Source organism: Ambystoma mexicanum, chromosome 4q, assembly GCF_040938575.1.
Source record: "Ambystoma mexicanum isolate Mex_15411 chromosome 4q, UKY_AmexF1_1, whole genome shotgun sequence".
NCBI lineage: Eukaryota > Metazoa > Chordata > Amphibia > Caudata > Ambystomatidae > Ambystoma > Ambystoma mexicanum.
Window position 1 is genome coordinate 117,908,689 of NC_090928.1, and position 17,770 is coordinate 117,926,458.

The 17,770-nt window shown below is 40.5% G+C and overlaps 1 protein-coding gene across 1 annotated transcript in view; it reads left to right on the forward strand.

Annotated features, from left to right (window-relative positions):
* Positions 1-15,616, forward strand: part of PLAGL1 (PLAG1 like zinc finger 1) — a 381,513-nt gene extending 365,897 nt beyond the window's left edge. Inside the window, exon 3 of the mRNA XM_069607625.1 lies at positions 1,955-15,616. Coding sequence (XP_069463726.1) covers positions 1,955-3,221 — 1,267 coding nt within the window. The 3' untranslated portion in view covers positions 3,222-15,616. The remainder of the gene's footprint in view (positions 1-1,954) is intronic.
* The last annotated feature ends 2,154 nt before the right edge of the window (positions 15,617-17,770 follow it).

A 17,770-nucleotide genomic window follows, 5' to 3' on the forward strand; every position in this document is an offset into this window, starting at 1 on the left:
CATTAGAGATCATTTGGGCTGTAGGGGTAAACCCTGACTTGGGTTTAAAAGGTGTATTGCTGTCATCAGTAGACTCACTGATTTTTGGTCCCAAAATAATCTCTAAGACGTACCTTCCTAAAGAAATTACGAAGTTCAATTTCCAATTCCATTATGCTGGGATTTTTCATTGGAATAAAGGAAAACCCTTTCTCTAAAACGGCTGTCTCTTAGTATTTTTTTTTTTTTAGAGATGTTGTATACAGCCGATGGACTTTTTAACGCCTGTAGACTCTCCTCCTGGTTTCGAAAACATTTTCTATTGGAGGGGGCCCTAAATCCACGGGTGGAAAAGGAAGGTTGGCCGGTTGAAAAGATGGCTATGGACCCTGTGGTGCAAAAATCGGCATTTGGCCTACTGTTCTTGAAGGACGTGAACACACTGACGAAATTTCCAACGTGTTTTAAAGAATAAGGCTCGTCTTTCCCTATGACTACGGGTTGTTCCCTACCTATTTTACTAACTAAGGTGCTTACCAGTCATCCATGAATGTCCAAAAGGAATATGTCTGCTGTCCAAAACTAGCCCTAAATGGCCCTACCACTATTCTAAACCAACTAAGGCCAGGAGAATAACTCCCTTCTCCTAATTTCTTCTTGCAGTTGTCTTCTTTCTTGCTCTTGTTAATATGCAATTTTTAAATAGTCTGTCGTTACTGTCATTATCAATTCACGTAGTTCTCTCAAGATATTGTTGGCTTGCCTCTCCTCTTTAGAAATGTCTATCTTTAACAATCTTTGTATTCAGCTTAATAGGCTTCGGTAACCTTGGAAAGTACATTTCCCCTGTGCGGCTCTTGTTTACCAGACAATTATAGTTGAGCCCTTTCCAGCCTCGTCTCTTTTGAATATAGTTTATCTTTGGGGTTTCTCTGTCTTTCAGTTCAGTGCTTTCTTCTGTTATATTCCACTCTTGCTGAATAATGGGACAGTTTCCCTTCTTCCTAGGGCAGTGATCCCAAGCACGCTTGGTTTCCCCCTCTTGGACTTCTGTGCTTCTTTCTCACATTTGTACTTTTCAAGCTCATTAGCTTTTGTTTCGTCACTTATACTTGGACAAGCATCTCTGATTTATATAATGAATCCCTTTTGGCCTCTGTCTTCCCGTTCTCCCAGTTAACTTCACCGCTTCAGGGAATCCTCTTTGGGACCTATATTGGCTTGGGACTTTCTCTTTTATTCCTCTGCATGGTCGGTTTTGTTTTGTTGCCGTACTAATACTTGTGGTTCTTTCTCCTTCACTTGGTCTCGGTACGTCCATGGGTAACTGGACAGTTTGCTGCGGTTTCTACTTGGTGGTGTCTGCGTAATTGGATGGGTAGTCTACCCACCATGAATTCCTCTTGATCATGCAACAATCAAGGTTTGGGCTCCCCCGTTAACAATATAAAGGTTTTGTTCATAAAGTTGATTTAGGATGACGAAATCTGTAATTTGACAGTGTGTTTATAATTTATTCCCCATGTTTACTAACGCATCAATTTGCAGAAACGTGCCGAATTGGTTAAACACAACAATTTTCATTTTATGTACCTGAAAGTCAACTAAAAGACCTAGTTTGATTATAAAGAATGTTCCAGTTTGTTATTTAAGATGGGGCAAGCGCATGTGCAAAAGGCATTAGCTTTCTAATATTGTAATAGTAGGTCTCGTGTTTCAGTAATTTGGACATGTATTTCAGGGAAGGAGATTGCACAGATTTGTTTGATTTACATGGAAGTTCACTTAAAGGTCATGACTGTTAACACTACACTGAATCATTGCAACCCCGGTGAACACATTTTCTGATCCCAATAGAGTATAGCATAGAGCAGTCAACACAAAACCAGGTATTGTTTTTTGACATGTTAGGTTTTGTCTGTGTTATGACAGTATTCTGTGGTGATTCCAATTTTTCTTTTTCATTTTATTACAGGCACATGGCGACCCATTCCACCCAACAATCGCACGCATGTTCTTATTGTGATAAAACCTTCCATAGAAAAGACCACCTGAAAAATCACCTGCAAACCCATGACCCAAACAAGATGGCCTTTAAGTGTGAAGAGTGTGGCAAGAAATACAATACCAAGTTGGGCTACAAACGCCACCTAGCTCTCCATGCAGCCACCAGTGGAGACCTTACTTGTCGTGTTTGCACTCAGGAGTTTGAAAATACAGTTATCTTGCTAGACCACCTCAAATCTCATGCTGGAAAGCCATCCGTGGGCATTAAGGAAAAGAAGCATAAGTGTGACCACTGTGAACACCATTTTTACACCCGCAAAGATGTACGCCGTCACATGGTGGTCCACACAGGTTGCAAAGACTTTTTATGCCAGTTTTGTGATCAGAGGTTTGGCCGCAAAGACCACTTGACCAGACACACCAAGAAAACTCATTCTCAAGAGCTGTTGAAAGGAAGGCTCCACAATGGGGATTTCCAAGGTCTCTTGGATCCCATGTCGTCATTTCGACTCAAGCAAGATGGCAGCATGCTGCATTCCTTTCCTCGGCAGGAGCTGGTGCCAAATGAGATCATGAGTAGTTTGCAAGCACGGCATACTAGCCCACTTTTCCAAAGCCGGCATAACATGGAGCCCTCGCATCCCGTGGAATCTGCAGCTTTTGAGCAAAGTATGGGTCCCTTAGACAACTGTTTGGCAACTCATCCTATGTCTTTACACTCTGTTGGCAGTAGTCCAAAGCACACTCTGAACAAATATGAATTCAGTTCTACCTCATTTCCTTCACCAACCATTAAGAATCCACCAATCATGTTGGATGTTAAGGATTACAATGCGTCGCTGCTTGAAGAGCTGCCTTTGCCAGAGTCCCGATCACCACACAAAATCAACAACAAGGTTAGCATGCAAGCTTCCTCCGAGTCCACGGTCAATGCCAGTGAGTACATTATGCCGAAGGACGAAGTGGCGATTTCTGAAACTGTTGCTATGTCGCCCTTGGAGATCTCGCATATCCTGGGATTGTGGCAACTTCCTAGTGGTAATATGGTATCTGTGGACACCTCCGTGCCATTCGAAAGCAATACAGCTCACCACATAATGACCTTCCCTGGACATCAGCCACAAGACTTGCCAATTCCAATGGGTAGTGTGGGCCTACACCAGCTTCCACACTTTACGCAGACTTTCTCCTCCAGTTCACCAGCACTGCCTCATTTTCATCATGCTTTCAAATGATCTCCGTCTATACAGAAGACATTTAAACATTTGCAGTCACTATTTAAAATAGGATTTCTTTATAGACTGGTGTGAAATAAGGCAGATTCATTTGTGTGGATCTATTTTCTGCTCAACTGTTAGTTTTCCATGACCTGGAGTTCATAACCATGTAATTATCCTGTGAAAACGCACAGTCCCATATGTGCAAGTGTACATTTTTCTTGGATAATTTTCAGCTGCTATGAAAACGACAAAAAATGCAATCTTTGAGCCGTGCATCACAGTCCAGATTTTGCTGGGCTGACTTCAGCTTTGTGTGTGTATAAAGATTTCAGGTTGGCCTAGCAGATTTACACTGAAAGCACTTACCTTGGCAGTCATTGAAGAATATGTGGGCTACAATTTTATTCTCCTAATTTGTTTTAAACCTCACTGTGAACATTTGTTATGGGGGTGAACCCCTTTTAGGTGTGTTTTGCCCAGAAATCTTGTATGAAGAAGTTATTACAATCCTAAAACGCAAAGGAAATCACATGGGCCTGAGACATGATTTGCTTGAATGCTTAGAAGGGAAGAAATTGCCATTTTTAACTCTATCCAGACCACAGGGGCCAACCTCCCAAATGCCTTAATGCAAATAGCAGACCTTTCATATTTCATGTAGCCTCCAAGGTGCTTTCTTCAAAGTGGCTGAACCTCTGCCCCATGTGCCCAATTCACCATTGTCAAAATGATTATGCTACCTTTTAAACTTCTTCGATCAGTTATCCTCTTGCTCTTGAGGAAAAAAGTGATATTTTCTCAAGAAAAAGTGGCACGCAAACATCCTTTTGCATGAACAACCACGTTTGGTTGCCATCATTTTTGTTTTATTGTAAAATTCATCATATTTCGGCATGAAAATGCAGGAATTCACCGACTGATCTCGGGAGGAGAGCTCGGGGGCAATGCGCTCGCCTTGGAAGCAAGACGACGTGGAGCACCACAGGTTCGATCCCCGAGTCCCCTCTTAGAAACCTCTGGGTATTAAGCAAGTTATAAATAACCAATTCTAACTAGGAGGTTATAACTAGGAGGTTCAAGAAGGGACTAGGCGCCAAAAACCAGATGTGAAAAGGAAAATAAAAGTGGCAGGACAAAGAGCCATTCTAGAAACACATAACATCACTTCTCCTACCCACCCATATGCCAAAGCAAAAATTACGGGCACCCACAACAGAAATCTAAAAAAACAAATGAAATGCTGTTAAAACAAAGTTTTCTGCAGCCATATATTCAGAGCGCACTGAGCTGGTGGTCAGAAACGTACATAATTCACCAACAAACTTGAACCAAGGTTTTGCTCCAGTATATATTTTAAAAAGTCAACAAGACATTCCATCGCCAAATCCTTCTGCACTACACATTCTGTGTGTTAAATGGTGTCATGCAATATTGTAAAAACAGGAAGTGACAGCGAACCCATGTCGTTCAGGGTTCCTGGCCTGCATACCTACCATTTCCAAACTGGAGAGCAAATACTTGAGGGAACGATACTAAAACTAGGAACTCAGGTGATTAACGGGAAAACAAAAAAGCCTTCCTGTTAGTAATTTACTTGAATTCATTTTTTTAAGCATAGCTTGAAATTGTTAGCTGGATTTAACTGTAAATTGGACTTTGAAGCAATCAATGTTTTATATTTGCCAATTTCTATAGTTATATTTATCACTAGATCAAACGGGATTATAATTCAGTCAATACTTATTGAATTATATCTTTTAATATTAAGTTGCTAAAGTTAACATATAAGTAAAATCAAAATGGCACAATGCAATGAATAAATATAAAAAGATGACTTACTCAGAATTTTCAATATGTATACAATCCAGGCAGTTATTCCAGCCGCGATCATTCTTAAAATCATAGAATACATATAAGAAAAAAACAGAAACCAGTTTTATGAAGAATAGTATTTAAAGTTAATCCTCAAAACAAATGTATACATGTAAGGTTATACTCTTTGCATTACTTATTGTTTGAGTTGGAGACAACCGAAGTAAAGTTAAAATAAACTTTCACAATGCTTTTGGATCGGCTGTTGCTAGGGAACACACCCCACACCACATAGATGTCCGCGTTGGTTACATGTAAGTCACCATTTTAGATTTTAAACATTTATTTACATCATTATATCACAAAAGGCCATACAATGATTCCCATGTTGGTTAAAAACATAGTGCCATGTTTTAAGGTGCTACAACTTGAGAGGATTTTAGAGGAAAATAACTGCATTGGAAATGCCTAATATACGAAAATATTTTCAAACCTAATGTACGACTTCTAAAGCTCATTTACAAAGTGTGTATATATAGGAGCACCAAAATTAGAGTTCATGACAATAGTCTTTGTATAGTTCTGGATACATGACTTTTCACTAGATTTGAGATGTCTCACACGCAAGTTGGATATAATGAAAAAGGATAATGACTGCGGAGTCTAACGTTTTTTGTACAGACACATTTTCAAGCCCCATTTTATTTTTAGATATTTTCATGAAGTTAGTGGAAAATGCGTATTACCATCACATAATTTCCAGTGCAGTATTTAATCACAAAGCATAATAGGGTGGCCAATTTACAAAAAGATTTCGTATGACTCTTCTAGACGTATTGGTGGATCACAAAAGGCCTGCAGTGTGCAGGGTTCCATAGGGTGACGCGTCCATCTTTCAATCCCACTCATCAACATCTTTATAGCATTAGTGGCAAATTACATTTTAAACGCGGCATAAAAAAGTAACAAATTGGTAGTGCAATTATGCATGCAGAATACTGACCTGTTAAACAGCTGTCCCCGTCCTGTGGGGTAAAAGACCTGCAAACCTCCTAATTTGCATATGTATTCACAACAGCAAAATTCACTTCACAGAACAGGGCATTGCAAGGAGCATCATCAATCTTTGATACTTAGTGGCAGCATGAGAAATAACATTACAAGAATTTGCCGTGCGTAAACTGTAAGACAAACTTGTGGTGTCAAATACATGAATGGTGTCTATTATATATGCAGCAACCTCATAGTCAAGTAAGCGGTAAGTGAGACTTTTTTAAAATAATAGCACATAATATCATAATATGAATGTAATCCCTTACTCTATGTGAAACACATTGGGGTTAAATTATTTGGCCAGAATCACAAACTTTGGTTAAGTGGTGAAACCGTGATGTCGGCAATTTAAGCAATTGACCACTTATCCTCCTAGGTTTAGTCGATAGAAATATTTGTTAGGTTTTGGTTTCATGTCCTTAAATAATACTTTTATTGCAATGCCTTGGAAAGAATCGACGAGCCGTTTATAATAAACTAACTTTGCACTATATAAATTGTGATGGAAAAATGTTGAGCCAGAAGTGTGTGGCTCTTGCTTTATTTTGCCATCCTCCATAGGTCACAGTAGCACCATGCAAAGTAATGTAAGCCTTAACAAATCTCCCTTGGGTTTTCAAACTGTAGTTCTAATTTCACACAGCATGAAGCATTATGCACCCTTCCCATTTCTCATCTCCCACTATTTGCGTGTTTTAAGGGACAAAAATCCCTGCTAATAATTTCCGTCCCTCCCATCAATGTGTTATTGCTCCCATTATAATTCTCATTTGACACAGAGCAATGTGTTCAGATGTTTCACCGACTCCTGAGAGAGCCACCCTGCTAACCTGAGCCCCAACCTTCACATGAAAGTGTGTGCAATAGCTGGAAAGGCTTTTCTCAGGCAATGCGGGACTTTTGCTTAACCCAGATAGGGTTAATTGAACCTATGAATTCTGGACAGTCTTGCAAAATACACGATGGTTGGCCACCCTAAAGCACAACTCATCCATTTGGATTATATCTAGATGGCAGCTTCTGACATGACATTTGCTGTGTTTACTAAATGTACCTGTAATGTGGTGGTTTCTTTATCATACGCTTATAAGAAGCATAGATACCCCGGGGATGAGAAGTCATTACAGAACATTGACAAATTCGAATGCTCGGCTCTTAAGATCAGTGATGCAGTTCAGTGGATCCACTGCCAACAATCCACCAGAGGAATTCATTTTTCAAATGGTTTTGTTCCTCAGTGTTTTACTGTAATGGTGCATCATAGTGTCTCGAGTGGTTACGAGATCAGTGTTCCATAATTCTAGTATTTACAGATCCCGTTGTTTGACCAATGTATCTGAGCCCCCCACAGATACTTGACACCGTATACAACACCCTTTGTTTTGCATGTGTCCCCCCTGTCGGGGTCCAAGGGTGATTATTTGTTTTTGGGGAGATTCAGTATTTTCTTCATGAAATGTCTGTAATGTAGCAGGTTCTTTCCTCTCTTGTGCGAACATTGGAATTTCTTACCAGGGTCAAGGTAATTGGCGAACAGCCAGTACTTGTGGATACTTTTCTTAATGTTTTGTGAGTTGGGATTAAACGGTAGAACCCCAATCATTTCTTCGGTAGTGCTTGCATGTGTCCTCGATATTAGCAAGGATTCCCATAGTGTATTTTGAATGCTTTCTGGGATAACCACACAATTCAGTTTGTTGATTACATATAGCTGCCTGTTCTTGCTTGTTCTGGAGGGTACTACAGTTAATTATGCACAGATATTGTTCATGGGGTGAATTTTCCCTAAGTGCAAGAAGATGTTGTCTCCAATAGTGTAATTACTTATTGCTGTCTTTTAGTGATAAATTGAAGGCACTATCGAAATAACCACTTATAAAACTTTGTTTAGCGGTCCAATTTAAAATTAATGCTCCCTTTATAAAATCTTACATTATGCTTAAATGAATAGAAGTGAATATAGCTTTATATACACCTAACCCTACCGCTCTGTTGGAAGATATGCACACTTTAACAAGGTATGAAGGGGGCATATTGCCGGTACGTTGCCAAGGAGGTCTATAAAAGCTATTGGAACCCATGGGCATTGAAAAAAGCAAAACAAGTTTTCATGTAAAAATATAAATTATTATTCTATTGTTTCATTCCATGGGTAATATTTAATTTTAAAAAAAATCAAAAATAGTATGGCAAATATAATTCAAGCTTATTTATAGTAAATTATTATTTTCTCTAAACTATAAACCAACAAATGCAAATAGGGCGGTATTGGTAGGAACATGTAACTTACAGTTGGGTCACTAAAGGGGTTGAAGCACTGTTGGTGCACTGCTTTTTGAGAAAAGCAACATTTAAAGTTGCAGGCAGTAAGTAAACTCTGAAAGGGTTATTCACCCACCCAGGGTTCTTTTGTATGCCCTTTACCATAGGCAACCATCATCGGCTGTGCGCTCCAAGAAAGCAGTATTCCATCTTGTATCACAATTCGCTTGAGGTATGCATCAGGGTCCCCCTCTGCAGGTGCATTAATGGGTTCTTAAAAGGCCAGTGGCAGAGATTCAAAGGTGCTGTTCGCAGTCTAGGGACCCTACTTCTGTGTTGGGGTCTCAGAATCTTAAGACCCGTTACCTCCGGGAAAATGAAAGTACTATGTTTCGCAAACATTAAGCACCAACAGATTGGTTTCTTTCACTTAAATTCTTTCACTTAAATTGCATTCTGCTAGGTCAGGGAGAAGTTCAAGAGCTGCCCCACATTTTATACTGACCTCAAACCTGTTGTGGTACAAATGTCATCTCTGAGGTGCTTTCAGATTTGGTGCTTCATTGAAACAAACCATCCTCCTCTTCTGAGAGCACTTGCCCAGGACAAACAACTATTGTGCGAGCAGTTGCTATATGGGATTAAGCCTGGTTCCTCATCTGGGCTAAGTAACCTCAAAGTGTTTGGTAGACAGAGCAAGCTGTGGCACCCCATCCATCTCTCCACTCATTTTTCTTTTCAGTCCACTCACATCTCCCTTCATCAGGCCTCTGTCATGTTCGGTGAATAGTTGCAAGCTCTGATTTGAAATCTGGAGCTCCTCCTCCTTTGGGCACAGCTTTAAACATAAGAAATATAAATATCTGTAGGCTTGCTGCTAGAAATATGTCTACACGTATGGCCCTGGTGTGGCGACTCACTGGTTTGATCTGCAAGCGTAAAATACGTGTTGACATATCAATTGTGACCCAAAGACACACCCCATCAATGACGTTTGCATGGATGAACACCCTTCCTACTCACAATCGTCCCCATATATGCATTCTTGATGCAATTCATGTGTACTTCTCATTATTCACCCTAATAAATTGAATTTTCTTCATTGAACTCTCGCCCCAAAAGATGCTTTCCATTAAACACAGAAATGAGCTAAATCTGCCCTTTAAATACAAATATCTAGTCCCAGGCATCAGATGTGTAACTTGAAATGATTTTATAATGTTCCCTAAATGCCAAAAAAGGATGTGCGCCTTATCCGAAATATTTAAAATCTGCCCTCCCCACCTAGATCTGCCTCCCCAACCGTCACACACACACTTTCCAAATGCTCCAGTGGAGTTCGCAAATCCCTCTAAAGAAATCAAACGAGCCTTTTGGATTAAAAGCAATGGACCATCCCTTCATGGATGATGATTCTCGGGTAACTTAGCCTCCAGTAGCTAGATGTGGTGGGTGGCCAGGAGTGGATGAAGGTATCAAAGAAATAATATGCAAAACTCGCAGTTTGCAGTTCCACTTGGACATGTAAGTCAGGAACATGTTTACAGTGGTTTTCCTTGCAAAATGACAAGTGTTCAGACAGACGCTAAAATAACCTCTTTAGCTCAATCCCATGTTACCTCTTGGTGGGCGACCACCTATTCTCTCAACACTTCAAACGCTAGGACCTCTGGAACCAAGGAACATTACTGACCTTGGTGAACCGAGGTTGAATTGAATATCTTCCCTGCCTTCTGCTACAGTTAGGCCCAGTTTAGAGGCGAAAAAGTAAATCAGTTCTCAGCTGATGGGGGTAAAAGGTTAACCAATTAATGAAATCACTCCTACCATTTTTTTTGCCCAAACTTCAGCTTTACCTCATTGATTATAGGGAGTTCACTGATGAAAGACTTTTCCCAGGGAGTATTTTGTTCAGACCTCACCATCTAGTGAAGCCATTTTACTTTTCTACAAATGTAAAAGCATCTACCTCAAAAAAAGAAACAATGGCTATCTTCGGGTGGTGAACTACTCGCTAATGTGCTGCTCGCGCAGCTGAGGGCACCTACTTGGTAGACACTGTGCTGTTATACGTAGTCACTCTACGCTGAGCACAACTCCACAGTTCCCTGGGCGGCAGTGACAGGGAACCAACTGACATGCATTAATCTAAAGTGACATGACCAGCAGCCAAAACAAATTAGGAGTTGTACTGATTTCTGGGTGGGAGTGGGCAGTCTTATTTCCGTTCTGTGGTCGGCAAGCACAATTGGGTGGGTGATTTTCGTTCTATGCAGCTAAACTCAGTGAAACTCACTGAGAGCACATGATTACTGTTGCAGAAGGATAGTGGAGTAATGTGGGCTGTTTCTTATAGATAGATGACAGTACAGCTCACTGTTGAATAACTATGACGCATTTCTGTAATGTGTGTGTGGCATGGTATGTCCTCTGGAGCATTGTGCTTCTGGTGCAGATACATTTTCATTTTAGAACAATGACCTTTTTAATAATGTTGTGGAATGGTATTAATTATGTGATTGCTGGCTTAAAATAGACTGTTTAAACATGCAAGCATTACTGTTGGCTTGAATTTTCCTTTTTTAGCATTATAATGTAATTTTGATTGTGTGAAACTCATTTCTGAAAAACCTCTTTCTCAACACCAAATCCTTTTTTCCACCTTAGTCTTTTATGTTAGGGAGTCAGTTACCCCTCTCCTCCATACCGACTTCCCTCTTTTACCTGCCATCCTTCCTTTTCCTTTTTTCTTATTTTAACAATCTAATCCTTCCCATTGTTTTCAGTACTTCTTCCTGTCAACTTTGACACAGGTGTTATTGAGCGAGGCGTTTTTACTGGATACCTGTTTTGTCTGGCAGGTGCAATGATTTTCCCATGTAGTCACTGTGTCGAGCTTGGGAAAGGAATGTGTATGTATTCATTTCTTTTAAGGATGTGTTCCAAAAAGCCCTGTTGTCAAACAATGAAAGTTCAGTGCGTCACTCAATACGGGCAGCACATTGTTCATTCACTTTAGCACTTCCGAAGCAAAGGGTTATTATTTTACGTGTAATGTTTGTAATGTGTATGTACATTTGCTGTTTGCTGTTGCATTTTATTTCCATATGTTTTTACCTCAGATATAGTGATTTCAGTTCTTTAATGTCCCGCGTATATGCATGATTTATTTGTATAATGTAAACTGGTCAGTTGCTGGAAGCATTGTTGTAATGGCTAAAGCGACACATGTGGAACTTGATAAATTAAGAGGAAGACTGTGAACGTCATGAACTTAAGGTGCCTGTGTCATTGCACACTTGCAAGTATATTGTATGACTTTTCTTAACGCATATAGGTCCGGTTGTCAGTGTTTTAGCAATCCAAAGTGCTGTGCTCCGTAAGAAGCCTTGGTTGAGTTTGTGCCCTCTAGTATCTACAAATGCAGCCAGCCAAAATCTCCATCTCCCACAGGGGGTTAGTGGGGCCATGGAAGCTGTACTCTGTTACTGGGAGTCGGACACAAATCTGACAAGCATTTCCTTTCTGAACTCATTGATATTCGAGTACTGCCCATGCAAGGTTCTGTCATGGCATCTCAATCCTGAAGTCTAGTATTTTCTTACTGGATCCCCCTCGCGGCTTTTGCAAAATACCTCTTCTTGACTGTGCCATGTGCTGTCACTCCAGTACTCAGATCATCACACAGCTCCATCTATTAATCTCTATTGTTACTCAGCAACACCTGGTTTTGCAATACTGGCACACATGAGCAGCTTGGCAATGTGCCACAATTCTGGAATATAGCATCACCCCATATTGTTATTCCGGTGGACCGTAATTCTGACAATGCCTGATAGACAGGTGCTGGGCGCCGGACATCATGCTTCCAATCGCAAGTGCTTGAAATGATAAATGTCTAAGCATGCCCATCCCAATTCTGAACCACAGCATGCAGTATTGAGACCCAAACATAGCTCTTCTTGTACATCTCGCTCCCTTGTATTCCCACATTGGACACATCATCATATCTGCTGTTCCATGTCCGTCCAGACCTGTGGCACTGCATCCCACATCCAGCTCCACATGTGCATCTCTATCCTGACCCTACCGCTCCCAGCAACACCTGCTTTTCCAGTCCTCAAATAATATATTTTCCAGTTCTGAAATCATAGATGGTGTGGCCAATGCATCCATGCTGGAGTGAAACTCCCGCCCCTTTAAACGCTCCTGATGGCCTGTGGAGATGTGCAGGCACTGGTTCATAAAAAGCTTATTTAGCCCTCTGATGTTTTTACCCACTACATCTGAAATGTAATTTTCACCAAATTAATGTTTGTTTGGTTTTTAAACCTGAATCCTATTTTTTATTTTGTTGCTTCCTCCAGACAGAAAATGTTCAACAAATAGGGACTGGAGACCATTGTGGTTTTTCACAACTGTGCCTACCATAGGTTCCAGGAGTAGGTTTGTTGAAGAGCCCATGTGTATAAACACAAACCAATTCAGCAAACACAAAGCAAATTTGAGATGGACCTTTGACCATAGCTTGTCCAATTGTGAACACTAAGCTCAAAATCAGGTATACAGTTAATTCAGTTTAATCATACCAGTATGTGCAAACTCATTTGATTTCAAGTACCACCATATTAACCAGACTCGCCCCAAAAATCTGATCTTGTAAGTAAATTGTCAATAAATGTAGCATATATTCTGTTTAAATGCCTGTTAATTTCAGCCACCCGGAAAACATTAATTTCCCCAACTGGTCTTTCCTCAAGTAATGCAGAGTACTTTTTGTATAGTACCAATTTCCTCAGAACATTTTCATAGCACTTTTACATTGAAAGTTAGATGTAACTGTAAAGGTTTATGATTAAGGCTTCAGGGCAAAGTTTGACGTTAAGGAGTTAAAGATGTCTGGTGTAAGAAGGGTTAAGGGCTTAGGAATTTGTGTAAAGGTTGCTGTTCTTGTAACTTTGAAGGGGTTTGTGGATAGCGGTAATGGCTAAGGGTAGCGTTTAGAGTTGTGCAAACCTCTCCAGGAGAAATACAGGCAACTTGTGGAAAACACTAAGAAAACTCCTCAAGAAAAATACTTTACAATAGTGTGTTGCAACTTGATTAAGAGCACTATGGGTGGTAAAAAAGCTGCATGTATTAAATAACAGAAAACACACTGGAGAAACTATCAAAGATCTCTGCCACCCATTTTTACATGCTTGCTGCAGCTGAAGTGGAAAGTACTGATGGCCTGCAAAAACGTTTGCAGGAAAACCCCATGGCGCTGCCAATTGTCTGCATACTTCTCGTGCCAGTTTTTAATGCTAAAAAGCTGGTTTGCTGCCGAGTGAGGCATCAAGATAAGGCTGCAGATTTGAAATCTGTGCAGAGATAAATGATCACACAACTGCCTATTGACAATTATTGGTCTTATCACAACACTTTAATCTGTCACATTAGGCTAAAGCTATGGCATGTTATGTAAATATTCTTTTTTTAAACAAATAGCACTTCTACAGCTAGGCAAATGGTTTCCTTCCTGCCAAGGATGTATTGCTAAGATTGTGTGATAAGTGCGGTTGGAGAAATCTGCGGCATGCAAGAGTTGACAGCTCACAACTTCCCACTCATTAGCGATACTGAAACCCTGGGAGCCCTCTTAGTGAGGAATTGCTGCATCTATTGTGGCAAGCCCCTGACACACTGGTGGAAGCAGGAGAGCTTGAGCATGCATTATATTTTGTCCTTTATAGGTTAAAGGTAGGTTGCTTATAGCAGGATAATGCCTGCTACCAAGTTATTGACAGAGTTGAAGCAGATGGCAATGCATTGAAGGGCAAAACCCTATGAAAAATTGTTCCTGTGATCTGTGAGGCTATTAGCACTTAGTGGTAAAATACATTGGTGTATGCGATGCCAGCTGTTAGGCTGCCACCGAGGTGCACATGTTGCAATGGGTTAAATAACATAGAATATTGACTGCATTCTGAGTATCGTTTTTATTTAGAAGTAGTCCCTTATAACTTCCTTGTGGTAAAAAGAGAAACAAGTACATGTTAATTTAAATGAGATATTTTGCTACAGAAAGCTTTTCACAATATAAGCAAACCCCGTTTGGTGTATTCCCTCGGCGTCTGTGTGCAGAATTAATTGGAGCCTGGTCCTCGTATACCTTTGTATTTTAGGATTTCAGAATGTTAATGGAAGGATACAGAATGCAATCCAAGTGTTTACTATGTGCAGGATTCCTGCCTCCTGAAGTCGACTTCGACTGTTTGGTGTATTGAACTTCACTCTGAAATCTCTCTCTGGTATTTCCCACATATAAACCGTTTGCTTTCCAGTTTACTTATGCTGACTCAAAAAATACAGATGATAGAACATGTCCTCTGCTTTTGCATTTAGTCCTGAATGGACAATAGTGCACCTTAGTCAATAAGCACGTTCCTATCCTAAGAACAACTCCTCTCTGGAATAAGAATTACAATAGAAATATTGCCTTGCTATAGGGTTTGACTGTTTGCTGTCAAACCCTGACTTGAAGATAGGTTTAGATTAGTGGATTTATATAGCTACAGAGTAATTGAGCACTGTTTCTCATTGATTGTAACATATGAGGTAAGGAAGGTGGGTGATGTGGTATGGGATGTTCACCTGGCTATGTGGGTGGGATCTATTGCAGGAACGCAAGGTGCCCTTTCCAGTCATGCCATGATTATGAACTAGTGTTCTCACCACTCTGTCTGGGTCTTAGCTGCTCTTTACGGGTCAAATTGGCCCTCTCATGGCTCTTGCAGTGAACTGATCAGGTTTATGGATACTTTTTGCACCGTTCAAGGCTGCCTACTCTGAATATATATTTTAAGCCAGTAAAATGTCTCGCACATGCTGCTCAGTCTTTTGACTACCAGAGAATGTTTTTTAAAACTAACTTGTTATCCTTACTTAAACCAGTATCCTTAATTGTTTGCTTTTTAAAAAAAATATTTTTTCTATGTCATCATAGATATCACATGTATTTTTGTTATGATACAATATGTAATATTGAATAAAAAGTAGACTGAATGGATTTATACAGAAACTATATTTGTTTAACATTTACTGTCTAAGTAGGTTATGAAGGGAAACATCGTATTCTACTGCTTTTTGCAAATACGATATACTTTTGTGGAAAGACTATACTGAAATGTATGTACTGGATGTTATATTAAAGGAATTTGTATCCTTTTTTGCTATTTTGAATTTAAAATGTATAAATTAAAAGTGCCCACTAGGGGACATGGATGCATTTTGAGGGCTGACACCATTCTCTTTTTTACTTGTGTTATCATTGAGGGTATTTAATGCTTGGATAAAGCTACCTCACAACTCCTTCTACAAAAGAAAGTAAACCATGCTCACCCACGCATTCTTCAAATTGAGTATACAAGTCAACTACCCAACCGTTTGCTTGTTTCCGATCAATCGGGACCTCCTGATCAGTCAGGACCCCATGCGTTGGGTGCGTGGCAAGCAACAAGAGCTACATAGCCAAGTCTGGTTTACTCAAACCTCCTAACACAATGGTTGATGTTTATTCAGATAATTTTTTTAGTATCTGCTAGAGTGTTTTCATTGATTTAGAGCGACATTTGTGTTTACATTTTGTTAGCGGCTGATTTGACCACCTCACCAGCACATCTCAGCACTATGTTGGGTCCAGTTTCTCTCTGATGCGTACACCCTGGTGCACGCCAGCCACAACCTTCCAAAGCACTGGTTATTTGACCACTATATGGCTCCTTGGCATCCAGCAGTGGTGGAATAACCATCACCTTTATGTGCAGGCCCTGGGCAAAGGCATTCGCCAAAGAGGGTAAGTGTGACCTAGGCTTCTTTTCAAGAGCACAGGCATTCATGCACTGCACGTTCTCTGTAACAGCGGTAGAGGGTTTGAACACCTAACTGGTGCACCTGTTATAGATGGAGAGCCCGGTTCGAACGTAGTGTGCCCCTCGTCAACTCTGTGGCCACTAAATAAACTGGCGGCTTCCAATCCGCTCCACCATTGTCATTTTGTATGCGTTCACTGAAAAATATATTTAACAATTGAGGCATTATTTATTTGTTTTCAATTGTCCCCAGCCATTTTATTTTTAATACCGGAAATAAGCTACAGTGAAGGTTGATTTGTTACTTTCTTATACATACTTTTATCACCTCCTGTATTTACAGTAAACAGCCATTTTGTTGCTAGTTTTTTTATGAGATCGTCTAACAGCTGCATTTATGTTTTACCATTGGAGGTCTATATGTTCGGGAATGAATTGGTCACATCAGTATCAACTTTGTACCACTAAAGTGGGCTTGCCCAGAAATAGCTACATACTGGGAGGAAGTGGCAAATCGCCTGGCTGACAAGGGGATCAGATTAGAGGTAACCTCTCTGTGGGTGTGCATAGTGGGGGATTTCCAAGACCACGCAAACTCAAGCATGTGAGCAAGCTCAAAGACCTAGCTTATATTTTAGCAATGGGATGGATAGCCATGGGATGGAAGACAAAGGGGAGACCAAGTGTGGAGGCCTGAGTGTGGAGACCTGGTGGCAGGATCTCCTGCAATGGGCAGACGCAGAAATGGTGGTTTGGAGGGAGGCTTTATGTAGAGGTGGGGAGGAGGAGGCAGTGACGTTATCAGCCTGGGTTCAATTGGTGGCAACATTAACCGGTTTGGTTCCTGATGAACCAGAAACTATTAGCCCCCTAGATAGCGAAGAAGATGAGATGGCCGGAAGCAAGAATTTGGATGTTGTAGTTTGTGGACTATGGTGGGGAGACCGGGGGGGTTAGGGGGTTAGTAATTGTTTGGTTTATGCACCATGTTGGGGTGCAATGTATATTGTTTGCTGTGAAAACCAATATATATATTTTTTAAAACTATCACTAAAGCGTCCCTAAGGATGCTTGCTTCACCCCCCATCACAAGCTTGAAAAAAACTCTATTCGGCTGAAGTTGCCTTTGACTGCCGTTCGTCAGCTGTCGGGATGAGTGCTGAGACCTATAGTTTGACGCTGCAACACTGCAATTCCATCAGTGGAGGGATTGACGTAGGCAGTTATCACTTGGTCTTTGCGACAACGCGACCCAACAATGGCATTGAGCTTCAAGCAACTGTTTTTTTTTTACTATGTAAACCGATACCGCTGAGGTGGGAGAGTAGTGTTTGCTTGCTGTAGAGGGAAGAGAACGAACTATGGGTTGTCATAACTCCCTCTCCTCCAAAATTAACCACTCCCCAAGTTTATATTTTAACAAGTAATGGCCTCCAGTAGGGCACAAAAAAGTATTTTGTAACTGAAGTTAAAATTGTATCTCTAATCAAAGTCCAAGTCTTTGAACAGTCTGCCCTCTTGCTTCTTGCATTTGTCAAATTGCAACAAAACAAAATTCCCCGAACTTCTTTGTGGGGTCGCAAG